This window comes from Pelodiscus sinensis, chromosome 28, assembly GCF_052426305.1.
Source record: "Pelodiscus sinensis isolate ZL-2025 chromosome 28, ASM5242630v1, whole genome shotgun sequence".
NCBI classification, from domain to species: domain Eukaryota; kingdom Metazoa; phylum Chordata; order Testudines; family Trionychidae; genus Pelodiscus; species Pelodiscus sinensis.
Genome location: NC_143079.1, coordinates 13,123,862 through 13,147,513, shown reverse-complemented (window position 1 = coordinate 13,147,513; position 23,652 = coordinate 13,123,862). Strand labels below are relative to the sequence as shown.

The window sequence follows — 23,652 nt, the reverse complement described above, 5'->3', positions numbered from 1 at the left end:
AAGAATAGTAATATCATCGTCATCGTCATCAGAACAATCCACAAGCACAACTAGAAGGGGAAGGTCCGGGGGAGCCCGAGCGCTCGGGAGCAGAGTCCGCCGCCGAAGGAGCGGTTCGAAAAACAGGTCACAGATGTCCAAGCGCAAACACGACCACGGGACACGACCACGGGAAGGTCCATGCTTCGACAGAGAATGCAAGTGGCCTCGGCGCGGCGCCGCTCGGGGCGGGGCGGGCGCGGGGCCTCGGAAGGAGGGTTGGGTCGGAGTCGGGACGTTTTCATCGCAACACCTGCTCACCTGGCGGGACGGACACGGGGGCGGGGCTGGAGGAGGCGCGGCCGGGCTGGGCGCGGGGCGCTTGGTGGTTTGGTTTGGTTTTTTTTTTTTTGTTGGCTTTTTTTGTTGGTTTTTTTCTGCAAACACAGGCACTGGAAACGGGCGGGGGAGGGGACACGTGCATGCGGGCGCGTGCTTGGCACCGCTGCTCCCGGCTAGCGGCTCAGCGCAAATCACCGTCTCCTTCGGGATGGAACCAAATCAGCCAGCGGTCGCTCTGCAAGACACAAACGCACAGGCCGTGGCTGGGGCAGCCCCCGGGCTCGCGCTGCAAGACACGGACACACGTGGCCCGTGGCTGGGCCTGCCCGCAGAGGGCAGCCCCCAGCCGAGCCGTGGCACCAGGAGCCACGCTGCCGGCAGAGCCACGCCCCCTGCTGGCCGCCGAGCCGCAGCCACATCTGGCCTAGCACTGGGTCAGGCCAGAAGGGAGTTTTTCGCACTTTCCTAGCCGACGGCTCCCCCAGCAGAGCCTGGTCATACAGCGCGGCCTGGGCGGCTCCTCCAGCCCCGGACACAAGGGTCCCTGCAGGGGCAGCCGGTCTGCTAGGCCTGCCAGGACACGCCCCTCCCACCCCCGCCCTCTCCGTGTACCCACATTCCCCATCCTCCCCACTGTGGTGCTGAGGGGCGGGGCCTGGGCAGAAGGGGCAGGACTGGGGGCGGGGCCGAGGGGCTTCCTCCCCCCACAGCCAGGGAGCCCTAGCAGTGGCACTGCCGGCCGGAGGCAAGGGGCCTGAGGGGGCTGGTTCTGACAGCCCCAGTAGAGGGTGTGCAGCAGGGCGTGGGCGTGGGTCCGTCTTCTCCAGTGAGGGAGGTTCCAGCTCCGATCTCACCCTCCCTGGATTGGCGCCCAGGGGGTGGGGGCAGAAGAGGGGTGGGAGGCGCCAGAGGAGCTGGGAGGTGCCTGAGGGGGTGGGCGGCGCCAGAGCGGGTGGGCAGCGCCAGAAGGGTTGGGCGGGGCCAGAGGAACTGGGAGGTGCCTGAGGGGTTAGGCAGCGCCAGAGGGGGTGGGAGGCACCAGAGGGGGTGGGTGGTGCCAGAGGGGGTGGGCGGGGCCAGAGGAGCTGGGAGGTGCCTGAGGGGTTGGGCAGCGCCAGAGGGGGTGGGAGGCAGCAGAGGGGGTGGGCGGCGCCAGAGGGGGTGGGCGGCGCCAGAGGGGTTGGGCAGCGCCAGAGGGGGTGGGAGGCACCAGAGGGGGTGGGTGGCGCCAGAGGGGGTGCGCGGGGCCAGAGGAGTTGGGAGGTGCCTGAGGGGTTGGGCAGCGCCAGAAGGGTTGGGCAGCGCCAGAGGGGTTGGGCAGCGCCAGAGGGGGTGGGTGGCGCCAGAGGGGGTGGGCGGCGCCAGAAGGGCTGGGAGGTGCCTGAGGGGTTGGGCAGCGCCAGAAGGGTTGGGCAGCGCCAGAGGGGGTGGGCGGCGCCAGAGGGGGCGGGACTTACCTTCACTGCAGCGGTGCTACGGGCGCCCCCGAGCAGTGGAAGTGCACGTTCTGCCACTTGCCGTCGCGGCGGTGCCAGACGCGGGTCTCCTCGGACTGGCTGGTGCGGGGCCGGCCCTGCCCGTCCATGTACTGCGTCAGGCGGATGTAGGCGATGCAGGCCGCGTCCTCCCCGATCACGTGCACGTGGGGGTTCAGGATGGTCGTGTGGATGGGCTTGTTGTTTTTGGCTAGCACTGTGGGGCAGAGAGCTGCTGTGAGCCGGGCGCTGCCGCCCTGAGCCGGGGACGCTCTCGGGAGGTAGCAGGGGGAGGTGGGCTTTGGGGGCAGAGCTCCGGTGAGCCCTACTGGGTGGGAGCCCTGGGGTGAGGGGTCGTGGGAGGCGTCTTGCTCTGAGCCGTGGCCCAGGGAGGAGCCTGGACGTGGAGCTGGGTGAGCCAGCAGGGTCCCTGGCCTTGTGCTGGGCTGACAGATGTAACCTGGGTGTTGGTAGGCAGGACTTTAACCACTGTGCTGGGCCGACCCATCTGACCCTGGGTGCCACGCTGGGCTGACCCCTGTGACCTTGGGTGCCACGCTGGGCTGACCCCTGTGACTTTGGGTGCCACGCTGGGCCACCCCTGTAACCCTGGGTGCCACGCTGGGCCACCCCTGTAACCCTGGGTGCCACGCTGGGCCAACCCCTGTGACCTTGGGTGCCACGCTGGGCCGCCCCTGTGACCCTGGGTGCCACGCTGTGCCGACCCCTGTGACCTTGGGTGCCACGCTGGGCCGCCCCTGTAACCCTGGGTGCCACGCTGGGCCAACCCCTGTGACCTTGGGTGCCACGCTGGGCCGCCCCTGTGACCCTGGGTGCCACGCTGTGCCGACCCCTGTGACCTTGGGTGCCACGCTGGGCCGACCCTGTGACCCTGGGTGCCACGCTGGGCCGACCCCTGTGACCTTGGGTGCCACGCTGGGCCGACCCTGTGACCCTGGGTGCCACGCTGTGCCGATCCCTGTGACCTTGGGTGCCACGCTGGGCCGACCCCTGTGACCTTGGGTGCCACGCTGGGCCGCCCCTGTGACCTTGGGTGCCACGCTGGGCCGACCCCTGTGACCTTGGGTGCCACGCTGGGCCGCCCCTGTGACCTTGGGTGCCACGCGGGGCCAGCTGGCTGGGCCGCTGGGTGCCTGGGGCAGTGGCCTCACTCACAGTTTTCGAAGTAGAATCTGTGGAAATCCATCCCCTCGACCAGGTTGCCCAGGGCTTCGGGTTCAAACGAGGTCAGGCCGGGGTCGCAGATCTTCCTAGAAGGGGCGGGCGGGGTGATGAGAGGCCGGGCAGGAGGCCTAGCCACGCCCCCCCCCCTTCGAGAGCCCACGGCCCCGTGGCTGGCACTGCCTCCCAAAGCTGGTCCGGAAGGAGGCTAGTTGCCCCGCAGGGCCAGCGTCAGTGCCCGTCTCCCTCCTGCAGGCTGAGTCCCCGAGGCCCCGCCCGGCTGAGGGCACAGCGCCCGAGCCAGGCTGGCCCCTCTGTCCCTGTGGCAGCCTCGGCAGAGCCCCGCGCCCGCCGCCACTTCGCCCCGGGACTCACGCGTAGGCCTCGAAGTCCCCGTTGTTCACGGCCTCGATCAGCTGCTCCGTGATCTTGATGATTTCCTGCTTGCGGGCTGCCGGGCAGAGAGCGGGCGCGTCAGAGAGGGTGGGCCCTGGGGGCAGCCTGCGCCCTGCTCACAGCGACCCACAGCCCCGGGGCAGAGCCCAGCACACAAGCCCCCTTCTGTGGGGCTGGGGGGGAGCCCGCTCTGGCACCACCTGGGCAGCGCCTTGTGGGCACCCCCCAGGGCTTCTGCCACCGGGGCAACCTGGCACCTCCCCCCAGAGCAGCATGTCCTGAAAACCCAGCCAGGCGGAGCCCCTTCCCCTCACCCACCAGGCCCAGCCCCACAACCCTCCCCTGCCCCATGGCCAGCCGGGGGCCACAGCCCAGTGACACCCATCGCCTGCTGCTGCCCGTGCGAAGCCGGCCCGGGGGCGGGGAGAAGCCCAGTGACCCGCTTAGCCCGGTCTCCATACATTATGCGGCTGCGCCTCCGCTCCCTGCCACGGCTGGCTCCTTGGAAACCCTCCCTTGCCTGCCCGGCCCTGCTGGGACCCCCTCCCTTCCCAGGCCTGGCAGCAGGACAGAGCCGCGCTCCGGGGAGGGGGCACAGGGCGCGGCCCCGGCCTGACACCGCGCCCAGCCGCCGCGGGACGGGAGACTCATAGACTCATAGACTTTAAGGTCAGAAGGGACCATTATGATCATCTAGTCTGACCCCCTGCACAGTGCAGGCCACAGAATCTCACCCACCCCTCCTAGAATAATCCTCTCACCTTTGTCTCAGATATTGAAGCCTTCCAATACTTTGAAGGCCCCAACATGCAGAGAATCCTTCAGCTGTGATCTGTGCCCAATGCTACAGAGGAAGGCGAAAAACCTCCAGGGCCCCTGCCAATCTACCCTGGAGGAAAATTCCTTCCTGACCCCAAATATGGCGATCAGCTAAACCCTGAGCATGTGGGCAAGACTCACCAGCCAGACACCCAGAAAGTTCCCTATAGTAACTCCTATCATCTCTCCATTGACCTATTTCCAACTGGTAATGAATGGTCAATTAGATACCAAGATCATGTTATTTCATCCAACCATCCCCTTATCATAGAACCATAGAGCTGGAAGAGACCTCAGAAGGTCAAGTCCAGCCCCCTGCTCTAGGCAGGACCAATCCCATCTAAATCAACCCGGCCAGGGCTTTGTCAAGCCGAGACTTAAACACCTCTAGGGATGGAGACTCCACTACTTCCCTAGGGAACCCATTCCAGTGTTTCTCCTCCCTCCTAGTAAAATAGTTTTTCCTAATATCCAACCTGGACCACCACAACTTGAGCCCATTGCTCCTTGTTCTGCATCTGTCCCCACTGAGAACAGCCTCTCTCCATCCTCTTTGGAACCCCCCTTCAGGAAGTTGAAGGCTGCTATCAAGTCTCCCCTGGAGAGGGCAGATGCAGGCCCAGAGACACGTCCATCCAGTGGGGGGGCTGTCCCAGTGTCACCCCCAGTTCCCCGTCCTCTCGCTGCCCGGCCAGGGCCTCTGCATGTGGGCGACATCTGCTCCCGGCTCTGAGCGTGCCCTCCGCTGAGTCACCGCATGGGCAAGGCCCGGGGGTCCAGCCATGGTGGGGGGGGGGCAACCCATGGCCCGCCTCGGTCTCCCGCAAGTCCTGCCGAGGCTGGGGTGTGCTAATTCTGGCTAGTCTCGCGATCCACACGAGCCCCTTTGACTCGTTCTTGGCCTCGCTCACTTCCAGTGGCAGGGAGTTCCGCCGGCCGCGAGACAAGGCATCGCCCTTTCTCGGCCGTGCACTTCAGTGTCCCCGAATGTCACCGTCTCCTTGTGCTTTGAGACGGGAACAGACCCCCCGGCTCTAGCTCGCAGGGTCTGAGATGCTTTTAGCCCCCCCCTCCGATTTGTCACCCCGCAAAGAGAAACAAGCCAGGTCTTTCCAAAGGCTCTTCCCAGGAGCGTGTCCCCAGGATCGCGCCCATTGCCAGCAGCTGCCGGAGCCGGGCCCTCCAGCTCTGCATGGGGCCACTCCGCTGATTTCGAGAAGGGCTTGAGAACAACTTGTCACAAGGGGTTAAGCAAACCTCCCGTGGCCGCCATGCCCAGTGGAGCCGGGGGCTGTGTGAGCAGCGCCCGGGGGCAAATCCAGCAGGAACTTACCCCTCCTCCTGGCCCAGAAGGGGCGTCCCGGGGGCAAGCCCCTCCCCCGCTTTGCCTGGCAGGCTCCCCCTCCATCACCTGCAGGCTTGGCTGGGGGCCACAGCCCCACTAATGAATCCCCCACTCCTCCTCCCTCCCTGCCTATGGGGCTGCTGCTCACTCCCTGGCTACTGCTCTGCTGCCTCCGGCAACCCCTCGCTCCCTCCCCCGCTCTGGCACCGGCCCCTTGGCACAAGAGCCTTCCCCCCCGCAGCCGCCCTGCACCTCTGCCCCCATTGCCAGTGGCACCGCGCCCTGCCCCCCTGTGCCACGTGGCCCCTGCTCAGCGCGCCCTGCCCCCCACTCAGCACCACGTGGCCCCCCAGTGCCACGTCCCCCCCCAGTGCCACGTGCCCCCTGCTCAGCACCACGTGGCCCCCCCTCAGCACCACATGCCCCTCCAGCACCATATGCCCCCCGCTCAGCGCACCCTGCCCCCTGCTCAGCACCACATGCCCCTCTTCAGTGCCATGTGGCCCCCGCTCAGCGCGCCCTGCCCCCCGCTCAGTGCCACGTGTCCCCACACGCCCCCCCTCAGCATCACATGCCCCCCCATGGCTCAGTGCCACACAGCCCCTCCCCCACTCAGCACCACACGGCCCCCCCCCCGCTCAGCACCACGTGGAACACGCCGCACCCGGGCCGACTGGACACGAGGGGTCAGGTCACTCCAGTGCAAACCCCCCACCCCCAATTCCACCCTGCAAGGCCAGACCCTCAGCCCTGCCCCGCGGGAGGGACCGGCCGGCCCCAAGCCCGGTGCCCAGGACCCCGCCCCAGCCCCCCCCGCCCGGGCTGCCCCCTCCCCGGCCCCTTACCGCTGAGCCTGCTGGTCATGCCTGCGCCACGCAGACCCCCGCCCCGCTCAGCTCCCCACCCCCGGCCCGGCAGCTCCCATTCCCCACGCCGGCGCCCCAGCTGTCATCCAGCCCGGTAACCGATCCGCCGGGGCACCTGGGCCAGGACACCTGAGTCTCCCGCCGCAGCGACGGAGCCCAGCCCCCGGCGCTCAGCCCCCCCCTTTCCGCAGCTCCCCTTCCTCCGGCATACGCCTGTGCCAAGGCAGCTGTGCTGTGCCCCTCCCGCCCCCCCGCAGCCCCTGCCAGCCCGGCCCAGGGGCCCCCCCGCCCCCTCCAGCCCGGCCCAGGCCCCCCCTCCCCGCCCCCCCGCAGCCCCTGCCAGCCCGGCCCAGGGCCCCCCCTCCGCAGTGCCCCTCCCGCCCCCCCGGCCCCTCCCGCCCCCCCCCGCAGCCCCTCCCGCCCCCCCCAGCCCGGCCCAGGGCCCCCCCGCCCCCGCCCCCTCCCCCCCTCCCGCCCCCCCCAGCCCCTGCCAGGGCCCCTCCCGCCCCCCCGCAGCCCCTGCCAGCCCGGCCCAGGGCCCCCCCTCCACAGGGCCCCTCCCGCCCCCCCGCAGCCCCTGCCAGCCCGGCCCAGGGCCCCCCTCCACAGTGCCCCTCCCGCCCCCCCGCAACCCCTGCCAGCCCGGCCCAGGGCCCCCCCTCCGCAGTGCCCCTCTCGCCCCCCCGCAGCCCCTGCCAGCCCGGCCCAGGGCCCCCCCTCCGCAGTGCCCTTCCCGCTCTCCCCCGCAGCCCCTGCCAGCCCGGCCCAGGGCCCCCCCCCCCCGCAACCCCTGCCAGCCCGGCCACGGGCCCCCCCACAGTGCCCCTCCCGCCCCCCCGCAACCCCTGCCAGCCCGGCCCAGGGGCCCCCCACAGTGCCCCTCCCGCCCCCCCACGACCCCTGCCAGCCCGGCCCAGGGGCCCCCCACAGTGCCCCTCCCGCCCCCCCGCAACCCCTGCCAGCCCGGCCCAGGGGCCCCCACAGTGCCCCTCCCGCCCCCCCACAACCCCTGCCAGCCTGGCCCAGGGCCCCCCCACAGTGCCCCTCCCACCCCCACGCAGCCCCTACCAGCCCGGCCCAGGGCCCCCCCTCCGCGGTGCCCATCCCGCCCCCCCGCAGCCCCTGCCAGCCCGGCCCAGGGCCCCCCCTCCGCGGTGCCCATCCCGCCCGACCTGAAGCCCCCTCTGATGTCCTCGCTCTGCTCCCAGTGCTTCCGTGCCAGCCCCCTGGCCGGTTCGGGCTCCGGGCCAGCTGCAGACCCCCTGCCCCCCGCCCTGCTACTTACGCTGGGGAGTCAGGGGGCTGGTGAGAGCGGCAGGTGGGCCGGGCGGGCTGGCGGCCGGGGGCCCAGTGCCCCTCCTCACCGAGTTCAGAAGCTCAGAGAGCCCGGCGGCTGGCAGGGAGAGGGGGAGAAACGCATGGAGCCGAGGGGCTGGGCAGGATTCAGCCGGCCTGGGCCCCCCCCACACCCGGCTCTGGGCCTGGCCGCACTGCGGGGTGGGGCCCTCGGGCAGCGTCTCCCCCCAGCACGGCTCCCGAAGCCCCGCGGGCTCTGGGGCGCAGCACACGCAGGTGGGGCCAAAGGGCTCCGGCAGGGCAGGCGGCTGAAAGCTCTCGACTTGCCCTAGGATCCACGGGCAGGCGCGTCCCACGTGGGCACCAGCTCTGGCCGCTGGCCCCAGAAGCCAGCCAAGGGGCAGCCGTGCCCCGGTCCCGCTGCTGCCCCCGCCAGGCGACGGCCCCCGGCGGCGGGGAGAAACCGAGCCCAGCCCCCGACGCCCTACTTACGCTGGGGAGCAAGAGGGGTCGCCGCGCCTGGAGACGGGCAGGGCTGGCTCGGGGCAGGCCGCGGCCCCTCAGCGTCCAGGGGCCCGGGGCCCTTCCTCACCGAGCTTAAAATGTCAGCGAACTTGGTGGCTGGGGTGGGACAGAGAGGGGGGTGAGGCGGCAGGGCAGGGACGGAGACGCAGAGGCGCCTGGAGCGGTGGGAGCGCCGCGGGGACTCCCCCCCGAGCTGGCTTGTGGCTCCTCGGGGGCTGGCAGCCAAGAACCAGCGTCCGGTCTGAGCCCTGCAGCCGGGCCCGCGGGATGGGGACCCGCCAGCCTGCTCGCTTTGCGGCGCCCGCCCGCGCCTGGCAGGCTGGGCCCCGGGCCGGCCAGCCCAAGGGGACGACGCCGGTCAGGAAGGCAAACGCCGCTCTCGGGAGAGGCGGGAGGTGCTGGGCCGGGGCAGCACTGGGCTAAGCCAGCCAGCGGGCAGAGAGCAGCTCAGCTCTGCCCCCCCGGGCTCGGGGAAAGGGAAACGCCAGCGGGTGTGGACTGGGAGGAGGCCCCGGGCCTGGAGGCAGGTGGTTACCAGTAGGGTCCCCTGCCCCGCCCTCGTGAGCCAAGGAACCCGAGCTTGGAAATCGGGCAGCAACGAAATGGGACCCCTGGTCCCTCCAATCCTTCCCAGCCACGTGCGGAATAAATTTTATATGCACCAAGGCATGTGCCAGCGTGCACCCCCCATGGAAACAAAGCCCAGCTGTGAGCGCCAGTCACACCTGGCCTGGCAGACTGCTCTGCAACCGAGGCACCAGTCAGAGCCGCTACTTACGCTGGGGAGGCAGCGGGCTTGTGCCAGCTGCAGATGGGCAGGGCTGGCTGGCGGCAAGTGGCAGCCCCTCCGCGTCAGGGGGCCCGGAGCCCCTCCTCACCGTGCACAAAATGTCAGAGAACCTGGCAGCTGGGTGGGACAGATGAGAGAATGGAGAGAGGCCTGAGAAAGCAAATGAAATGGAGGCACATGGGGAGGAGAGGGTATAGGAGCGGAGGGTGTGGGCAGAGAGGGGGAGGGAGCAGACGGTGTAAGGGGAGAGGGGAGTGGGCGGAGAGGGTGTGGGAGCAGATATAGTGGGCGGAGACAGACAGACAGATGTGGTGGGCGGGGACAGACAGACAGATGTGGTGGGCGGAGACAGACAGACAGATGTGGTGGGCGGGGACAGACAGACAGGTGGGTATGCCTGATGAACGCCTCCCCTGCTCCCGGCACATGCCAGCCGCTGCCGATTCTGCCTCCGGGGGTGCTGACCGTGGGCCTGCGCGTCGCCCCGCACGACATGGCAAAGCCCCCCAGCTCTCCGGGGCCAAGGCAGGGTCGTCCCCCACGGGGCTCAGTGCTGCCGGGACCCTGTGGCACCCTCCGGTCCCCGGAGAGAGCGGCCGGAGCCAGGCCTTGAGGCGGGCCCAGCAGGCCAGGGCCGGGGCGGGGGCCAGCCCATAGTGGAGCCTGACTCCAGCGGGCTGGGGAGTGGGAGAGGCGCCCGAGGGGGGAGCCGCGGGGTCCCTGGGGAGGATGGTGCAGTTAGCGCCCAGCGCTGGGGGGGAGGTCTGAGGGGGTCCCCGGACTCCTGGGCTCTGTTCCTGGCTCTCTGGCACGGGGCGGGGGCAGGCTGAGGGGACCGGCCGGGAGCTGCACCCCAGGGGCGGGGAACGGCCAAGAACCGTTTGGACCCAAGCCCCAAAAGCCTGCAGGGAAAGGGGGTGGGCCTGGATCCCTGGGGGAGCCCCAGCTCGGGCCAGTCCCCCCCAGTCCACCAGGCACAAGACGGTGCCCTCGCCCCGCACAGCACGCAGGTATGGAGAGCTAGTGGAGGGCATGCAGAGCACGTTAACCCCGGCACACGCAGAGCGCCCCCCTGCACACACAGAGCACGCCCCCCCCTGCACACACAGAGCGCCCCCCTGCACACACAGAGCGCCCCCCCGGCACACGCAGAGCGCACCCCCGGCATACACAGAGCATGCCCCCCCGGCACACGCAGAGCGCCCCCCGGCACACGCAGAGCACACCCCCGGCATACACAGAGCATGCCCCCCCGGCACACACAGAGCGCCCCCCAGCACACGCAGAGCGCACCCCCGGCATACACAGAGCATGCCCCCCCTGCACACGCAGAGCGCCCCCCGGCACACACAGAGCACGCCCCCCCTGCACACACAGAGCGCCCCCCCGGCATACACAGAGCACCCCCCGGCACACGCAGAGCGCACCCCCCGGCACACACAGAGCACCCCCCGGCACACGCAGAGCACGCCCCCCCCCCCCCCCCCGGCACACACAGAGCACGCCCACTGGCACACACAGAGCACCCCCCGGCACACGCAGAGCACCCCCGGCACACGCAGAGCACACACCCCCTGGCACACGCAGAGCACACCCCCCCCCGGCACACGCAGAGCACACACCCCCTGGCACACGCAGAGCACCCCCTGGCACACGCAGAGCGCACCCCCCCGGCACACGCAGAGCACACCCCCCCGGCACACACAGAGCGCACCCCCCGGCACACACAGAGCACCCCCGGGCATACGCAGAGCGCCTCCCTGGCACACGTAGAGCGCACCGCCTGGTGCACGCAGAGTGTGTTAGCCCCCCCCCCCCCCGCACACGCACAGCGCGCCGCCCCTGACACACGCAGAGCGCACCCCCCACGGCACACGCAGAGCGCACCCCCCCGGTACACACAGAGTGTGTTATTCCCCCCCTGCACACACACAGCGTGCCCCCCCCCCGGCACACGCAGAGCGCATTAACCCCCTGGCACGTGCAGAGCGCACCCCGTGGCACACGCAGAACGCACCGCCTGGTACACGCAGAGTGTGTTAGCCCCCCCTGCACACGCACAGCGCGCCCCTGACACACGCAGAGCGCACCCCCCCGGCACACACAGAGTACCCCCCGGCACACACAGAGCACACCCCCCGGTACACGCAGAGTGTGTTAACCCCCCCCTGCACACGCAGAGCGTGCCCCCCCGGCACACGCAGAGCGCACCCCCCCGGCACACGCAGAGTGCCCCCCTAGCACACACAGAGCGAGCCCCATCCCAGTCATGCCCCCAACCCCTCCCAGCTCTGGCCTCTGTCCCCCCACCCCCGGGGCAAGCAATGCCGCATTTCATCCATTCTCAGCTCCGGGCTCCCCCCCGCCCCTCCCCTCCCCTCTGCCACTGGGCTGCAGGCAGCGGGGGCCTGGGGCTGGCAGGCTCCTCGCTGGCCCATCTGCACTGGGAAGGGAGCCACAAGCCAGGCAGGAACAGAACCGGGAACCATCCCGTGATCCCTCCCGTCGCCCATTCCCAGTCCCTGACAGAGGCCAGGGGCACCCTCCCTCCCCAGCCTGGCTAACGGCCATCGATGGTCCTCCATGAATCTCTCTAGCGCCTTCTCAAGCCCTGTTAAGGTCCTAGTCTTCACAACTTCCTCCGGCGAGGAGTTCCACCGTTCACGAGCCGGCCGGCCCCTGGGTTTACGCGGGGCCTACCTAGTCACTCTCCCTTTCCCAGCGCTGGCTTGGCAGCGGCTGCACGTGCGGTGGCTGGGTCCGGAGAACCCGCCGGGGACTCCAGGATCCAAGAGGCAGCCGCTCATTTATACCCCCTCTCTGCCCCTGAGAAGTGCATGAGAGACCCACAGGGCCCCGCTCCTCGCCCTCTCCCCCGGCTCCGGCCCATTCGGCGGCGCGGCACCGCACCCAGCCTGCCCCCCGCGAGTTGGATCCAAGGATCTTTGGCTGGGGCATCCTGGCCCAGCCCCCCACCCCCGCGCCAGGCCGCTCGGATGCCCCCCAGAGGCCGGGTACCTTTCGTGTCCTCGTCCTCGATGGTGGTGTTGGTGCTGTCGGAGGACTCCTGTGGAGACAGGCGGGGAGGGAGAGAGACCGCACAAGGCGTTAGGCAGGGCTGGGCCAGGCCCCCGCACCAGCCCCTCGGGAACGGCCCCTCAGGCTCCCGCTGCTGCCCAGGCACCGGAGCCGGGGGCGACGCCTGGGACAGGCTGCAGCACCCTGAGGTGCCAAAGGCTGGGCAGTTTCACAAGGCAACCCTCCCCCCTCACCGTCACCAGCCTCTGGCTGGGGCCTGCCCCCCCGCCCCACTCCCCCCAGGCCCTGCAGATCCAAGCCCCGACCCCCCCTCCCCTGGCCCTTCAGACCTTCCTGCCACGGCCTTTAGCAAGATGTATCCTCCCCCTCTCCCCCCCACGGGGCTTAGTCCCCCTGAGAAGCCGGGCCCATGTTGGCCTGAGCTGCCCTGGGGAGGCAGCCAGGCACAATCTGCCCTGTGCCCCTCACCGTGGTATCAGGGCGGGCTGGCAAACCCCATCACGCCTCGGCCCCCAGGAGAGTCCCAGCTCCGACGGGGCGGGGCCGTGCGGACAGCTGGGCCAGCACGGAGCACGGGGGAGGCCCCACGTCAGTCACGGCCCCTCCAGGCGCGAGTAAAGCACGGCCAGGCCCTGGGGCCGAGGGACAGCGGGGAAGGGGGTTTGCTGGACCCCAGGGCCTGGCCGGCTCAGTCCTGGGCCCGCAAATAGGACCTGCCCTGACCAGCCCTGCAAGCGGGGAATGTGCCAGCCCTGCTCAGGGACAGCAACCAGGCCGGAGGGAAACGGGTTCCCTGGCCCCTGGGGAGCAGCGGACGCCACCGGCCAACGGGAGCGGGCAGGACGCAGCCGAGCGTTGGGCTTCCCGGCTCCAGGAAGGTGCATCTGGTGATGGGACTTGGGACGTGGTCGCCCAGCAAGGCAGGCACCTGGATTCAAACCAGGGAGTTGTCAGCCCCGGGCACTAGGCACCCCGGGCACTAGCCAGCCTGGGCACTAGGCACCCCGGGCACTAGGCACCCCGGGCACTAGCCAGCCTGGGCACTAGCCAGCCCGGGCACTAGGCACCCCGGGCACTAGCCAGCCCGGGCACTAGGCACCCCGGGCACTAGCCAGCCTGGGCACTAGCCAGCCAGGGCACTAGGCACCCCGGGCACTAGCCAGCCTGGGCACTAGCCAGCCCGGGCACTAGGCACCCCGGGCACTAGCCAGCCCGGGCACTAGCCAGCCCGGGTACTAGGCACCCCGGGCACTAGCCAGCCTGGGCACTAGCCAGCCCGGGCACTAGGCACCCCGGGCACTAGCCAGCCCGGGCACTAGGCACCCTGGGCACTAGCCAGCCAGGGCACTAGGCACCCTGGGCACTAGCCAGCCTGGGCACTAGGCACCCTGGGCACTAGCCAGCCCGGGCACTAGGCACCCTGGGCACTAGCCAGCCTGGGCACTAGGCACCCCAGGCACTAGGCACCCTGGGCACTAGCCAGCCCGGGCACTAGGCATCCCGGGCACTAGCCAGCCCAGGCACTAGGCATCCCGGGCACTAGCCAGCCCAGGCACTAGCCAGCCCAGGCACTAAGCACCCTGGGCACTAGCCAGCCCGGGTACTAGGCACCCTGGGCACTAGCCAGCCCAGGCACTAGGCATCCCGGGCACTAGCCAGCCCAGGCACTAGCCAGCCCAGGCACTAAGCACCCTGGGCACTAGCCAGCCCGGGTACTAGGCACCCTGGGCACTAGCCAGCCCGGGTACTAGGCACCCCGGGCACTAGCCAGCCCAGGCACTAGGCACCCCGGGCACTAGCCAGCCCAGGCACTAAGCACCCTGGGCACTAGCCAGCCTGGGCACTAGGCAGCCAGTACCATGGGCAGGAGCTGGGCAATCAGACCCAAGCCCCGTACCCGCCCTGGTGCCGCTGCCCTCCCTTAGCACGACTGAGCGGGGGCCAGGCTGGACAAAGGCCATTTCCCATCAGTGACATTGAACGATGGTCAGGCTGCAGCTCGGCCCTTAACCCCCGCACGGAGCCCTCGCCTGCCTCCGCACCACACTGCCCCTGGCCCGGCCAGGCCTCCTGGGCGTCCATCGGGCCAGACCCGCCCGTTCCACCTCCGCGTGCTCTCTCCCCCCCCCGCTCAGCATGGCTCCGCAGTGCCCTCGCCCCCGGGCTGCGCCGCCCAGACCACCACCGCCCGGAGCGCGCTCAGCCACGGGGGCGGCCTCGACTCGTGGCCTCGGGCTGGTTCCTGGCCGGGGACGGAAGCGACCGGACGTGCGCGAGGGAACGCGCCGCGCCGCTGGCAGGTCCGCACTGGCTCCTGAACCCCCTGGGAGGCGTCTGCCAGCCCCAGGGGAGAGCTCACTTGCGAGTGGTAAAAACAAGGCTGGGGAGCCCCGGACCCGCCGTTTGCAGCCGTTCATTCCGCCCAGCGAATGCAACCGAGGCGCAGCCCCGGCTGTGGCAGGGCACCTCTCGGCCAGGCCCCCGGTGCCGCTGGGCACCGCGCAGACGTTAGGGCCTGCTCCGGCGGGCACAGGGCGGGGAGGAACTGCTGGGCCCCCGCGGGGGACATCCCAGGCCCTGGTGGTCGCCCTCGGCCCTGCTCCCCGGCCCCCCGCACAGCTCCCCTGCGCAGCTCTGCCGGAGACGAGCCAACGGCCCGCGGGGTTCCCTGGAGCACTGCCTGCCCCACGGGTCTAACGGTGGGGCGCTGGCCACACTGGGCGGGCGAGGGACCCGGAGGCAGGTGCCGCGCCGCGAAGCAGGAGGCCGGGTGCCAGCGCGGGGTTCGGGGCGGCCGGGAGCCAGGGAATTGCAGGGCGGGTTGAGCCAGGGAGCAGCGATGCCGGAGGTGGGGGGATGCAACGTCCCTGCGGTGCAGGGTGGGTGGGGCTGAGATGCAGGCGCGGGTGGAGGGGGGCCGGGTCGGAGCAATGGATGGATGTGACATGGAGGGAGCTGGCCTGTCCTCAGCCAGCCCCCGCCCCGGGGTGCCTGCTCCCTGCCCTCTCCCTGGCAGCGGCGGAGCCAGCTCGGGATCTCTGCTCTGGGGCTGGCTCTCTGGGCTCAAGCGACGCCCTGCCCCCAGCTGGCTGGCCAGACCCTCTGCTCCCCGGCTGGGTGACTGCAGGGTGGCTTGGCGGCTGTGGCGGGGGGTGGCCTAGGGCCAGGCGCCGAGCGGGGGCACCCATGCCTCACGCAGCTCTGAACCCTGGAGCCTTGGGGGCACCTGCAACCCAGCTGTGGCAGCGGGGCAGAGGAGGGGGCTCCGCTCGCCGGGAGCAGCGGTCCAGCCGGCGCCGAGGGGGAGAGCCTGGCCCCGGGGCAGCAAAACGCCCACTGCCCTGGGGCCAGACTCCCCCGAGCAGCCCTGAGGCCAGGTGAGGGCCAGCCCGCTCCCCTGGACAGGTCCCTAAGGGCCCCCAACTCCGGCAGGCAGCCGGGACGCTCCAGGGAGACCGGCGTGGAGAAGGCGGAAAAGCCAGGGCCAGAGGGGAGGCGCCCAGCTGGCTCCAGGCTGGCGGGGCGGCGTGCGAAGGAAAGGCAGGCAGCAGTACCTTAACGCCGTCCACGGGGTTATGGATAACAGTGGTTTGAGGTTCCTACAGGAGAGAGACAGAGGGAGGAAAAACAACACGGTAGTCGGTGGAAGAGAGGGAGAGATGGAGCAGAAAACGGTGAGAAGACCGTGGGGGGGAAGACGGGGGGACAGACCCAGAAGAGAGCAGGGAGGGGGGAGGATGGAGGGAGAAAAGCAAAAAGTAATTAGTTCAGCAAAAGGCCAATGTTTAAAAAAACAGAGTGTGGCAGAGTAAACCAGGAAGAGAGAAACGGGGGTGGGGGCCTGGAGCTCCGTGCATGGAACCCACCCCCCAAGCCATGGCGGGGGCGGCGTGAGCGGCGCGGTGAAGGGCGGGGAATGGAGAGCGGGAAGCTGAAATTGGATCGGAGCCCTCTGAGCTGGGGGGGGGGGGCGCTGGACCTGTCTACCTGCACCGGGGAGCCCAGCAGGGCCCTGGAGCTAGGCCAGCGGCCCCCCAGGGACAGGCAGCCAGATGGCCCAGGCGCAGGTGGACGGCCCTTTGAAGGAGTCCGTCTGGGGCTGCGCCCGCACCGACCCCCCGCCTGCCCAGTGCCACCCAGGGGAACGGCCCCAGCAGCCCTGCGTCCGGGGGTGCAGCCCCCACCTCTCGCCCCCAGGCTGCCTGACCTGGGCTCTCACCTTGGCTGGAACATGGCAGGCTTGTGCCTGGGAACTTTACCATGCGCTTACCTGGGCGCAAGGGGCTTCCGGCACAGCCCAGCGCCAACCTCCGCCCCCATGCCGGAGCCAGGGAAGCAGTCACAGGCCCTGCCTCAGGCATCCTAGCTCTGGGGTTTACCTGCTCGCCTGTGTGTGATCCTCACTCCCTCCCATGTGGCAGGGCCCAGGGGACAGAGGGGAAACCGAGGCAGCAAGCGGCTAAGTGACAGGCCCAGCGTTGCACAGGAAGTCGGTGGCAGGGCAGTGCATTGACCTCAGATCTCTAGCAACTAACCACTGCACCATCCTGCCTCCTGTTTGCCGTGCCTGAAATCCATTCCCCAGGCATCTCCGCGGTGCCTCGCCCCCCACCGGCCTCAGAGATTTCACCCACGCCCACTGCGAATCCGAGACCCCGTGGTGCTGACTGGGTGTGCGCAGGCAGGGAAGCCGTTTGCTTGCTGCCCAGAGACCGTCCAAGCGGAGCGCCGGCCTGGCCAGCACCGCCAGCCGCAGAGGTGCCCATCCTGCTTAGCGCCAGGCCCTGGCGCTTTTATTTCCTGGGCTCAGGCTGGTCCTTTAACCGACCCCGCCCCCACTGAAAACGGAGGCAAGGCAGGTGCGGCCTGAGCTGCCTGCAGACAGGGAGGTTGGAGGGACCCATCACACGGGGCTACGGTGGGTCTGCCCGGACGGTCAGCGTGAGGTCTGCCTGGCTGCCAGGGACGCGGCGGAGAGCCGGGGTGGGCAGGTGACGCAGCTGGTAAGACCAGCTGCCGGCCGGGAAGCCGCCAGGGAGCTGTCCCGTCCACGCCACTGAGCGCAGCAAGATCAAAGCGCCGGCACGGGGCTGAGCGCTGCCTCTTACCCCGGCTGGCCGGAGCGGAGCCGAGCGGGACACCCTGACGCCTGGCTCACATCCCGGCCCGGGAAAGGGCTGGGGCGAGGCTGCCGGCTGGGGAAAAGGGCCTGGGGGGCGCGGGGTCCCCCATGTGCTGGAGCAGGAGGCCCGGGCACACGAGGGGATGGGTTTCCATGGGTCCGGAGTAGCAGCGTTTTTAAAGGGGCCGCGGCAGCCACTGGGCAGGGGGGTCGCTGCAGAGCAGGAGCCTCAAGCCGGGTGCTTTGGGGTTGGCCCCTGCTCGCAGGCCCCCGGGGGCAGGCCTGGCCCTGGTGCAATGGGAAGGCAGCTGGCATGCGCTGAGGACAGAGGAAACTCGCCGCAGCGAAGGGGAGGCCTCGTGCGGAGTCTAAGCCCAAAGCAATCGGAACCCGCAGGCTCCCGCCTCTCCCGCCTGCCCCACTGAGCTGCCAAACTGACATTTTGTTTACAATCCGGTCGAGGTTCCCCCGCAGAATTCTAACACCTCTCTGCAACTCTGCCATTTAAAACCCCGATTAAAAAACCCAGGCAGCCTAGAACTGGCAGCATTAAGGGCGTCAAGCGCCCGCCGGTGTATTATTTCTAGAGACCTTCCTGGCCACACTGGATTATGGAGACGCAGGAAAACGGTGAGGACAAGACAGAACCTGGTATTGCTCAATTCTGCCGGTTGAATTTGACAGCTGGAGCACGTAAACGCAGCTGCCAAATGGACAGAGAAGACGGGCTGGGAAGCGATCGCCTGGCTCTGCTAAGTACACAGCAAGGCCCAGGGAGTGGGGAACACAGGGATGGAATTCCTACCTGGAGGCTTGGCAAAGCAAATGGGAGACGCTCTCCAAGTCAGCGTGCTGAGCACCTAAGGACCAGCTGTGTCAGCGATAACCCACCGGAGCGTCATGCGCATGGAACAGGAGCTGTAGCAGCAGCGGGTCTAGCTTGCCACAGACTCAGACCCTGGTGGAACCAAGGTTGCCAAGCAGCCGCTGGGGAGAGAAGCAGGGCCCACAAGCGAGCCGGCCCCACAGGGACCTGACAAACTGCCCAAGCTGCGGCCCAAGGAACTATTCCGACGGCACCGGGAGATTCGGAGAAAGCAGCGGGAGGGAAATGAACGCAGGTTCCAAGCACTCAGAGAGACGTAAACCGGGGGGCCCACCCGCAGCCTGCAGGCCCCCGCAGCACGTGGGGTTCCGCGCGGGCCTTAGCGCACAGGGTCGCCCCATCCCATTGGTTTCCAACCCCAGAGCCTTTTCCTACCGGGATTATAGTGACGCGCACGTAGAGCCAGGGCCCGGGAAGGGAGGTGCGGGCTTCGTATCGCTACTGACTTTTGAGAAAGAGAAACTTAGCAGGTGATTTGGAAGCAAGCAATGGCTCTACTGACGGGAAACCCGGCAAGTTGCACCTAAGAACCGATGCACACCGATCCGGTACATTGTGCGCCGGCAAAACGGCAGCAAGAGAGATAAGCGCGAGATTAGTAGCGCGCTCGGGAACCAGTGAAATTGCCAGCTCAGCACAAGCCGGGCTCAGGCAAGGAAGATACCCGGCCGGTCATATTGCAAGATTAGTAACAGAAACCCTAAACCCTGTGAGAAACAGACGTTATGGCAGCTTCCTTCTTGGACACAGAAGAAGCACATGACGTATCGCGGAGGGAAGGCCCGCCATGAAAACCACCCACCGTTGGAATGAGCAGAAGGCTCAGGGGTAACGAACATGACAGAACCACAGAAGTAAGGGTGGGGGATGGTTTTGTCAAATATTTATGAATGTACTAATGGCTCTTTCCACAAGGAGTAACAGTTAATTTGAATTAAGGAGTTAGTTCGAATTAACGTTTAACTGCCACGTGTAGCCGCGGGCAGTTAGTTCAGACTAAGGGGGATTTAAAAATGGCAGCACCCGGGAACATGCAAATGAAGCCCGGGATATTTAAATCCCGGGCTTCATTTGCAACTCCGGTTGCCCTCATTTGCCTACCTAGCTTGAGCTAACGAGCTAGTGTAGACATACCCTAAAACATAAGGGAACAATTTTGAGGGAGAATGAAACCGCTCTCTATACACAGGGCCCTTCGATTGTAGTTTTCATTTAATTCTTCCTGGGAATGTATCTGTGAGTATTACCATGATAACACAAGCAGGTGAAAATAATTGCAAAAAAATAGCAATTTTTCTGGGTAAATATCGGGGTTTATTTTAGTGGACAGAAAGACATGGGGGGAGTGTTCAATAGATTAGTGCTTTGAATTTTGTTCGTTGGTCTTTGCTGCAGAACTCAAAACACAACACCATCTCTGAGTAGAGGAAGACAATATAGCTCATCGAATGTATTGTATTTTCCTAATAAAGCACGTCATTTTTATATAGTTGAATGATACAAAAGTAGGGTGAAAATCAGAAAAAAAATATTTTGTGTAAAACTTGGGAATTTTTCAGTAAAAATAGGGTTAAACTGAAAACACCTGGCTGTGTCTACATTGGCAACATTTTGCACAAAATCTTGCCACCTGTCTACACTGGCCGCCAGGCCTTGCGCAAGAACACTGATGTTCTAATGTATAAAATCAGGGCTTCTTGTGCAAATATTCTGACGCTCCCGCTCAGGGATAAGCCCTCTCGCACAACTGTTCTTAGAACCATAGAACCATAGAGCTGGAAGAGACCTCAGGAGTCATCAAGTCCAGCCCCCTGCTCTAGGCAGGACCAATCCCAACTAAACCAACCCGGCCAGGGCTTTGTCAAGCCGAGACTTAAACACCTCTAGGGATGGAGACTCCACTACTGCCCTAGGGAACCCATTCCAGCGCTTCCCCACCTTCCTAGGCTGCGTCTAGACTGGCAAGTTTTTCCGCAAAAGTGCATGCTTTTGCGGAAAAACTTGCCAGCTGTCTATACTGGCCGCTTGAATTTCTGCAAGAACACTGACGATCTCATGTAAGATTGTCAGGGTATGTCTACACTACCCCGCTAGTTCGAACTAGGAGGGTAATGTAGGCATACCGCACTTGCAAATGAAGCCCGGGATTTGAATTTCCCGGGCTTCATTTGCATAAGCCGGGCGCCGCCATTTTTAAATCCCGGCTGGTTCGAACCCCGTGCCACGCGGCTACATGCGGCACGAACTAGGTAGTTCGAACTAGGCTTCCTAGTTCGAACTACCGTTACTCCTCATTCCACTAGTTTGTGCCGCGTGTAGCCACGCGGCACGGGGTTCGAACGAGCGGGGATTTAAAAATGGCAGCGCCCCGCTTATGCAAATGAAGCCCGGGAAATTCAAATCCCGGGCTTCATTTGCAAGTGCGGTATGCCTACATTACCCTCCTAGTTCGAACTAGCGGGGTAGTGTAGACATACCCTCTGTGTTCTTGAGGGAATACTATGCTGCTCCCGTTCAAGCAAAAGCCCTCTTGAACAAATGCTTTTGCGCAAGAGGGCCAGTGTAGACAACGTGGTATTGTTTTGTGCAAAAAAGCCCCGATCGCAAAAATGGCGATCAGGGCTTTCTTGCGCAAAACCGTGTCTAGATTGGCACGGACGCTTTTTCGCAAAAAGTGCTTTTGCGGAAAAGTGTCCGTGCCAATCTAGACACTCTTTTCCACAAATGCTTTTAACGGAAAAACTTTTCCGTTAAAAGCATTTGCGGAAAATCATGCCAGTCTAGACGTAGCCCTAGTGAAATAGTTTTTCCTCTTACACAAGAGGCCAGTGTAGACAGGCAACATCAATTTCTTGCACAAAAAAGCCCGATGTTTAAAATGGCCATCAGAGCTTTCTTGCGGAAGACAGCGTCTACACTGGCATGGATGCTTTTGCGCAGAAGCACAAGCCAGTGTAGACGCTCTCTTGCACAAATACTTTTATGGCAAAAACTCTTGCGTTAAAAGTATTTGCGCAAAATCATGCCAGTGTAGACGTAGCCAGGGATTTATCCGTATTGGAAAAAGTACAGGGAGTTCAACATTTGACATTCTTGGGAGATCTGGTCAACAGCAAACTCACCAGGAAGGACCATCTAGGTCATATCAAGATTACATGTCAAGCTAGGATGAAGCTGGTTCCTAGAGCTGCTGGGAACGCCCAGGGGCAGAGAAGAACCCGTCAGCGTGGCTGTAACAAGGCACGGACAGGACCAGTTATAGATGATGGATGCCAAGACTTGAATTCTGCTTCGAAATCAACCCTCAAAAAACGCAGAGGACAGCCAAGCCCAAGCCCATTGACTCAGGCTATGTCTACACTGCAGGGTTTTTCCGGGATACCATCCCAGAAAAACTCTGCCGCATCCAGGGAATGCATCCATTTTTTCGGAACAGTTTCTGAAAAAGCAGGCGCATTCTTTCCGAAGCCCTAGATTCCTCATTTGATGAGGAATAAAGGCTCTTCCGAAAGAGGAGGTTTTCCCCACATTTGGCCTCATGCAGAAGGGCCAAAAGTCAGAAAAGCCTCTTCTGAAACAAACAAAAAAGCGGAAAAAGGTACGTAAACCGCGCTCTGCAATTTGCATTTCTTGTTCCGGAAAAAGATCGCAGCGTACACGTAGCCTCGCTCTGCAGGCAGCCCCCAGAGGCGCGAGACGACTTTTGGGTCAGTGGATGGGCGTGGACACAGGCTGTCCGGCCAGCTGTGGCTGCTAGCCTGGCTCTGTCTGACGGCGATGAGCAGGAAGCCTTGGAGAGCAGGAAGGATTTGTTCCATGACATGCTGCTCGTCACACCGGAGACCCCACCGCTGGGTCGATGACAAGGAGCAGGGAGTGCTCGGGCCACGCTGGGAGTCGCAGCAATGAGACGGTTGCCCAAGCAGCAACACCTGCCTTACAGAACGAGCGCGACGGAGAGAGGAGGAACGGCAGCGCTGTGTGCGGCGGGTTGGATCACAGATGTTCTGCGGGTTGTCCAGTGCACTGACACCCCCCCTCTTGCTCTCTGGGGCTCCCTGCCACCTGTCCTGCTGGGCCAGACCCTGGGTCTCCCCCAGCCAGACCACGGACTCGGGGTTACTGCCCCCTTGCAGAGCCACACCGACACTGAGCCAGCTCCGCTCTGGGGGGCTCTGCACCCACGAAAGCAGCCCCCCAAGGGACCGAACCCCAAACCAATCCCTCTCACTCGGTGGAACACTTTTACACAGTGCAAGCTCAGAAGGCCAGGTCGGCCCTGTGGCGGTGCGTTGGGGACCCTCCGATCCTGCACCCCCGTAGCAGCAAGAACAGACTCTGCCCGCCAGTAGAACGGGGGTTTATTGCTCCTCCAGGATGCAGCACAGCACAGACGTAAGGTGGCTACAGGAGTGAGGGCCAGGATGCCTCAGACCCCCTGGGATGGGGGGCCTAGACCCCTAAACTCCCAACCCTCTGCTTAATCTGCCCCCTTCATGGTTTCCCAGCCGAAACTGACCTTTCCCCGAACACTCACTTCACTTCCTTTGTTCAGTCTCTGCCCTCGACCGGGAGGACCAGCTGGGATACTGTCTACGTCAGTGGTCCCCAACGCGGTGCCCGTGGGGACATGTGCGGCGCCGGCCCCGGGCGCATGGCGCATGGCTGGCAGAGTCCCACCTGGCTGCGGATGGGGGTGCAGGGTCAGGGGTCCCCGACGCGCCGTCACAGCTACTAAGTTAAAATGAACAACCCCCCGTAGCTAGTTCCAATCCGCTACGAAACTCCTTCCCGCGGCTTCTTCCCCAGCCCGCTGCTCTGATCTCCGGCACGGCGCTTGGAATCAGAGTCGATCTTTACGCTGGCCCGGGGCCACCAACTTCTCCAAAGTTCTTGGTGCCCAGCGCAGGGGGGGCGCCCCCCGGGATGCCGGCGGTTCAGCCCGTCACACTCTGGTCCCACGAGGAAGCGGGGGAAGCGTGCTCCCCGCGTGAGGACAAGAGGGCTCTCAGCCCACCACGCACAGCGAGGTGCACCGTGCCCTGCACACGCCGTGCCCTGTGACGCGCAAGGGCCGGCCGTGCCGCTGCTGGAGTACGGCAGGGACGGTCGCAGCCAGAACGAGTCTCCCCAGCACGGGCGAGGCCGCGAGACAGCGCCGGGCAGCGATAAAACAGCAGCACTCGGCCTCCCGAAGGACCCGGGGTTGTGCTGAGATGGGCACTTCCCGGCGCGCCGCTGAGGCTGCTGCGGCCCAGCACCGGAGGAGGAGCGAGACCAGAAGGAGGCAGGCCGGCGTGTGGGCAGGCGAGCCTGGGGAGATGGAGAAGGGGAGCAGAAGGGAGCCCAGGGAGACGGCCGCAAGCCTGGGCCCATGGAGGGAGCAGTTCTAGGCTGCTCCGGGAGATGTGGGGCGGCCGAAATGCACAGGCTGCCGTGTGGGAAATCCGCTGCTTGCTAGGGGCCTGGCGCTCTCCGAGGATACCACGGCTCCCGGGGCAGATGCCAAGCTCGGTGTACGATGCCGCCGGAGCCACCGGGCACGTTTAACGCCCCGGGGGCTGGTCCCAACACCGCATGAGGGAGAGCC

At 66.1% G+C, this 23,652-nt stretch overlaps 1 protein-coding gene across 31 annotated transcripts in view; it reads right to left on the bottom strand.

Annotated features, from left to right (window-relative positions):
* The window catches only part of CAMK2B (calcium/calmodulin dependent protein kinase II beta), a 122,268-nt gene continuing 98,616 nt past the window's right edge, over nt 1-23,652 (bottom strand). For 11 of the 31 annotated variants that reach the window (XM_089773870.1, XM_089773869.1, XM_089773865.1 and 8 more), the window contains 9 exons: nt 15,609-15,653; nt 12,034-12,082; nt 9,004-9,132; nt 8,193-8,321; nt 7,690-7,797; nt 3,354-3,429; nt 2,973-3,067; nt 1,779-2,013; nt 1-556 (listed from right to left, as the gene is read on the bottom strand). In XM_089773870.1, coding sequence (XP_089629996.1) covers nt 1,781-2,013; nt 2,973-3,067; nt 3,354-3,429; nt 7,690-7,797; nt 8,193-8,321; nt 9,004-9,132; nt 12,034-12,082; nt 15,609-15,653 — 864 coding nt within the window. In that variant the 3' untranslated portion in view covers nt 1-556; nt 1,779-1,780. The remainder of the gene's footprint in view (nt 557-1,778; nt 2,014-2,972; nt 3,068-3,353; nt 3,430-7,689; nt 7,798-8,192; nt 8,322-9,003; nt 9,133-12,033; nt 12,083-15,608; nt 15,654-23,652) is intronic. The other 20 variants (XM_089773876.1, XM_075911121.2, XM_075911120.2 and 17 more) reach the window with 7 other exon arrangements.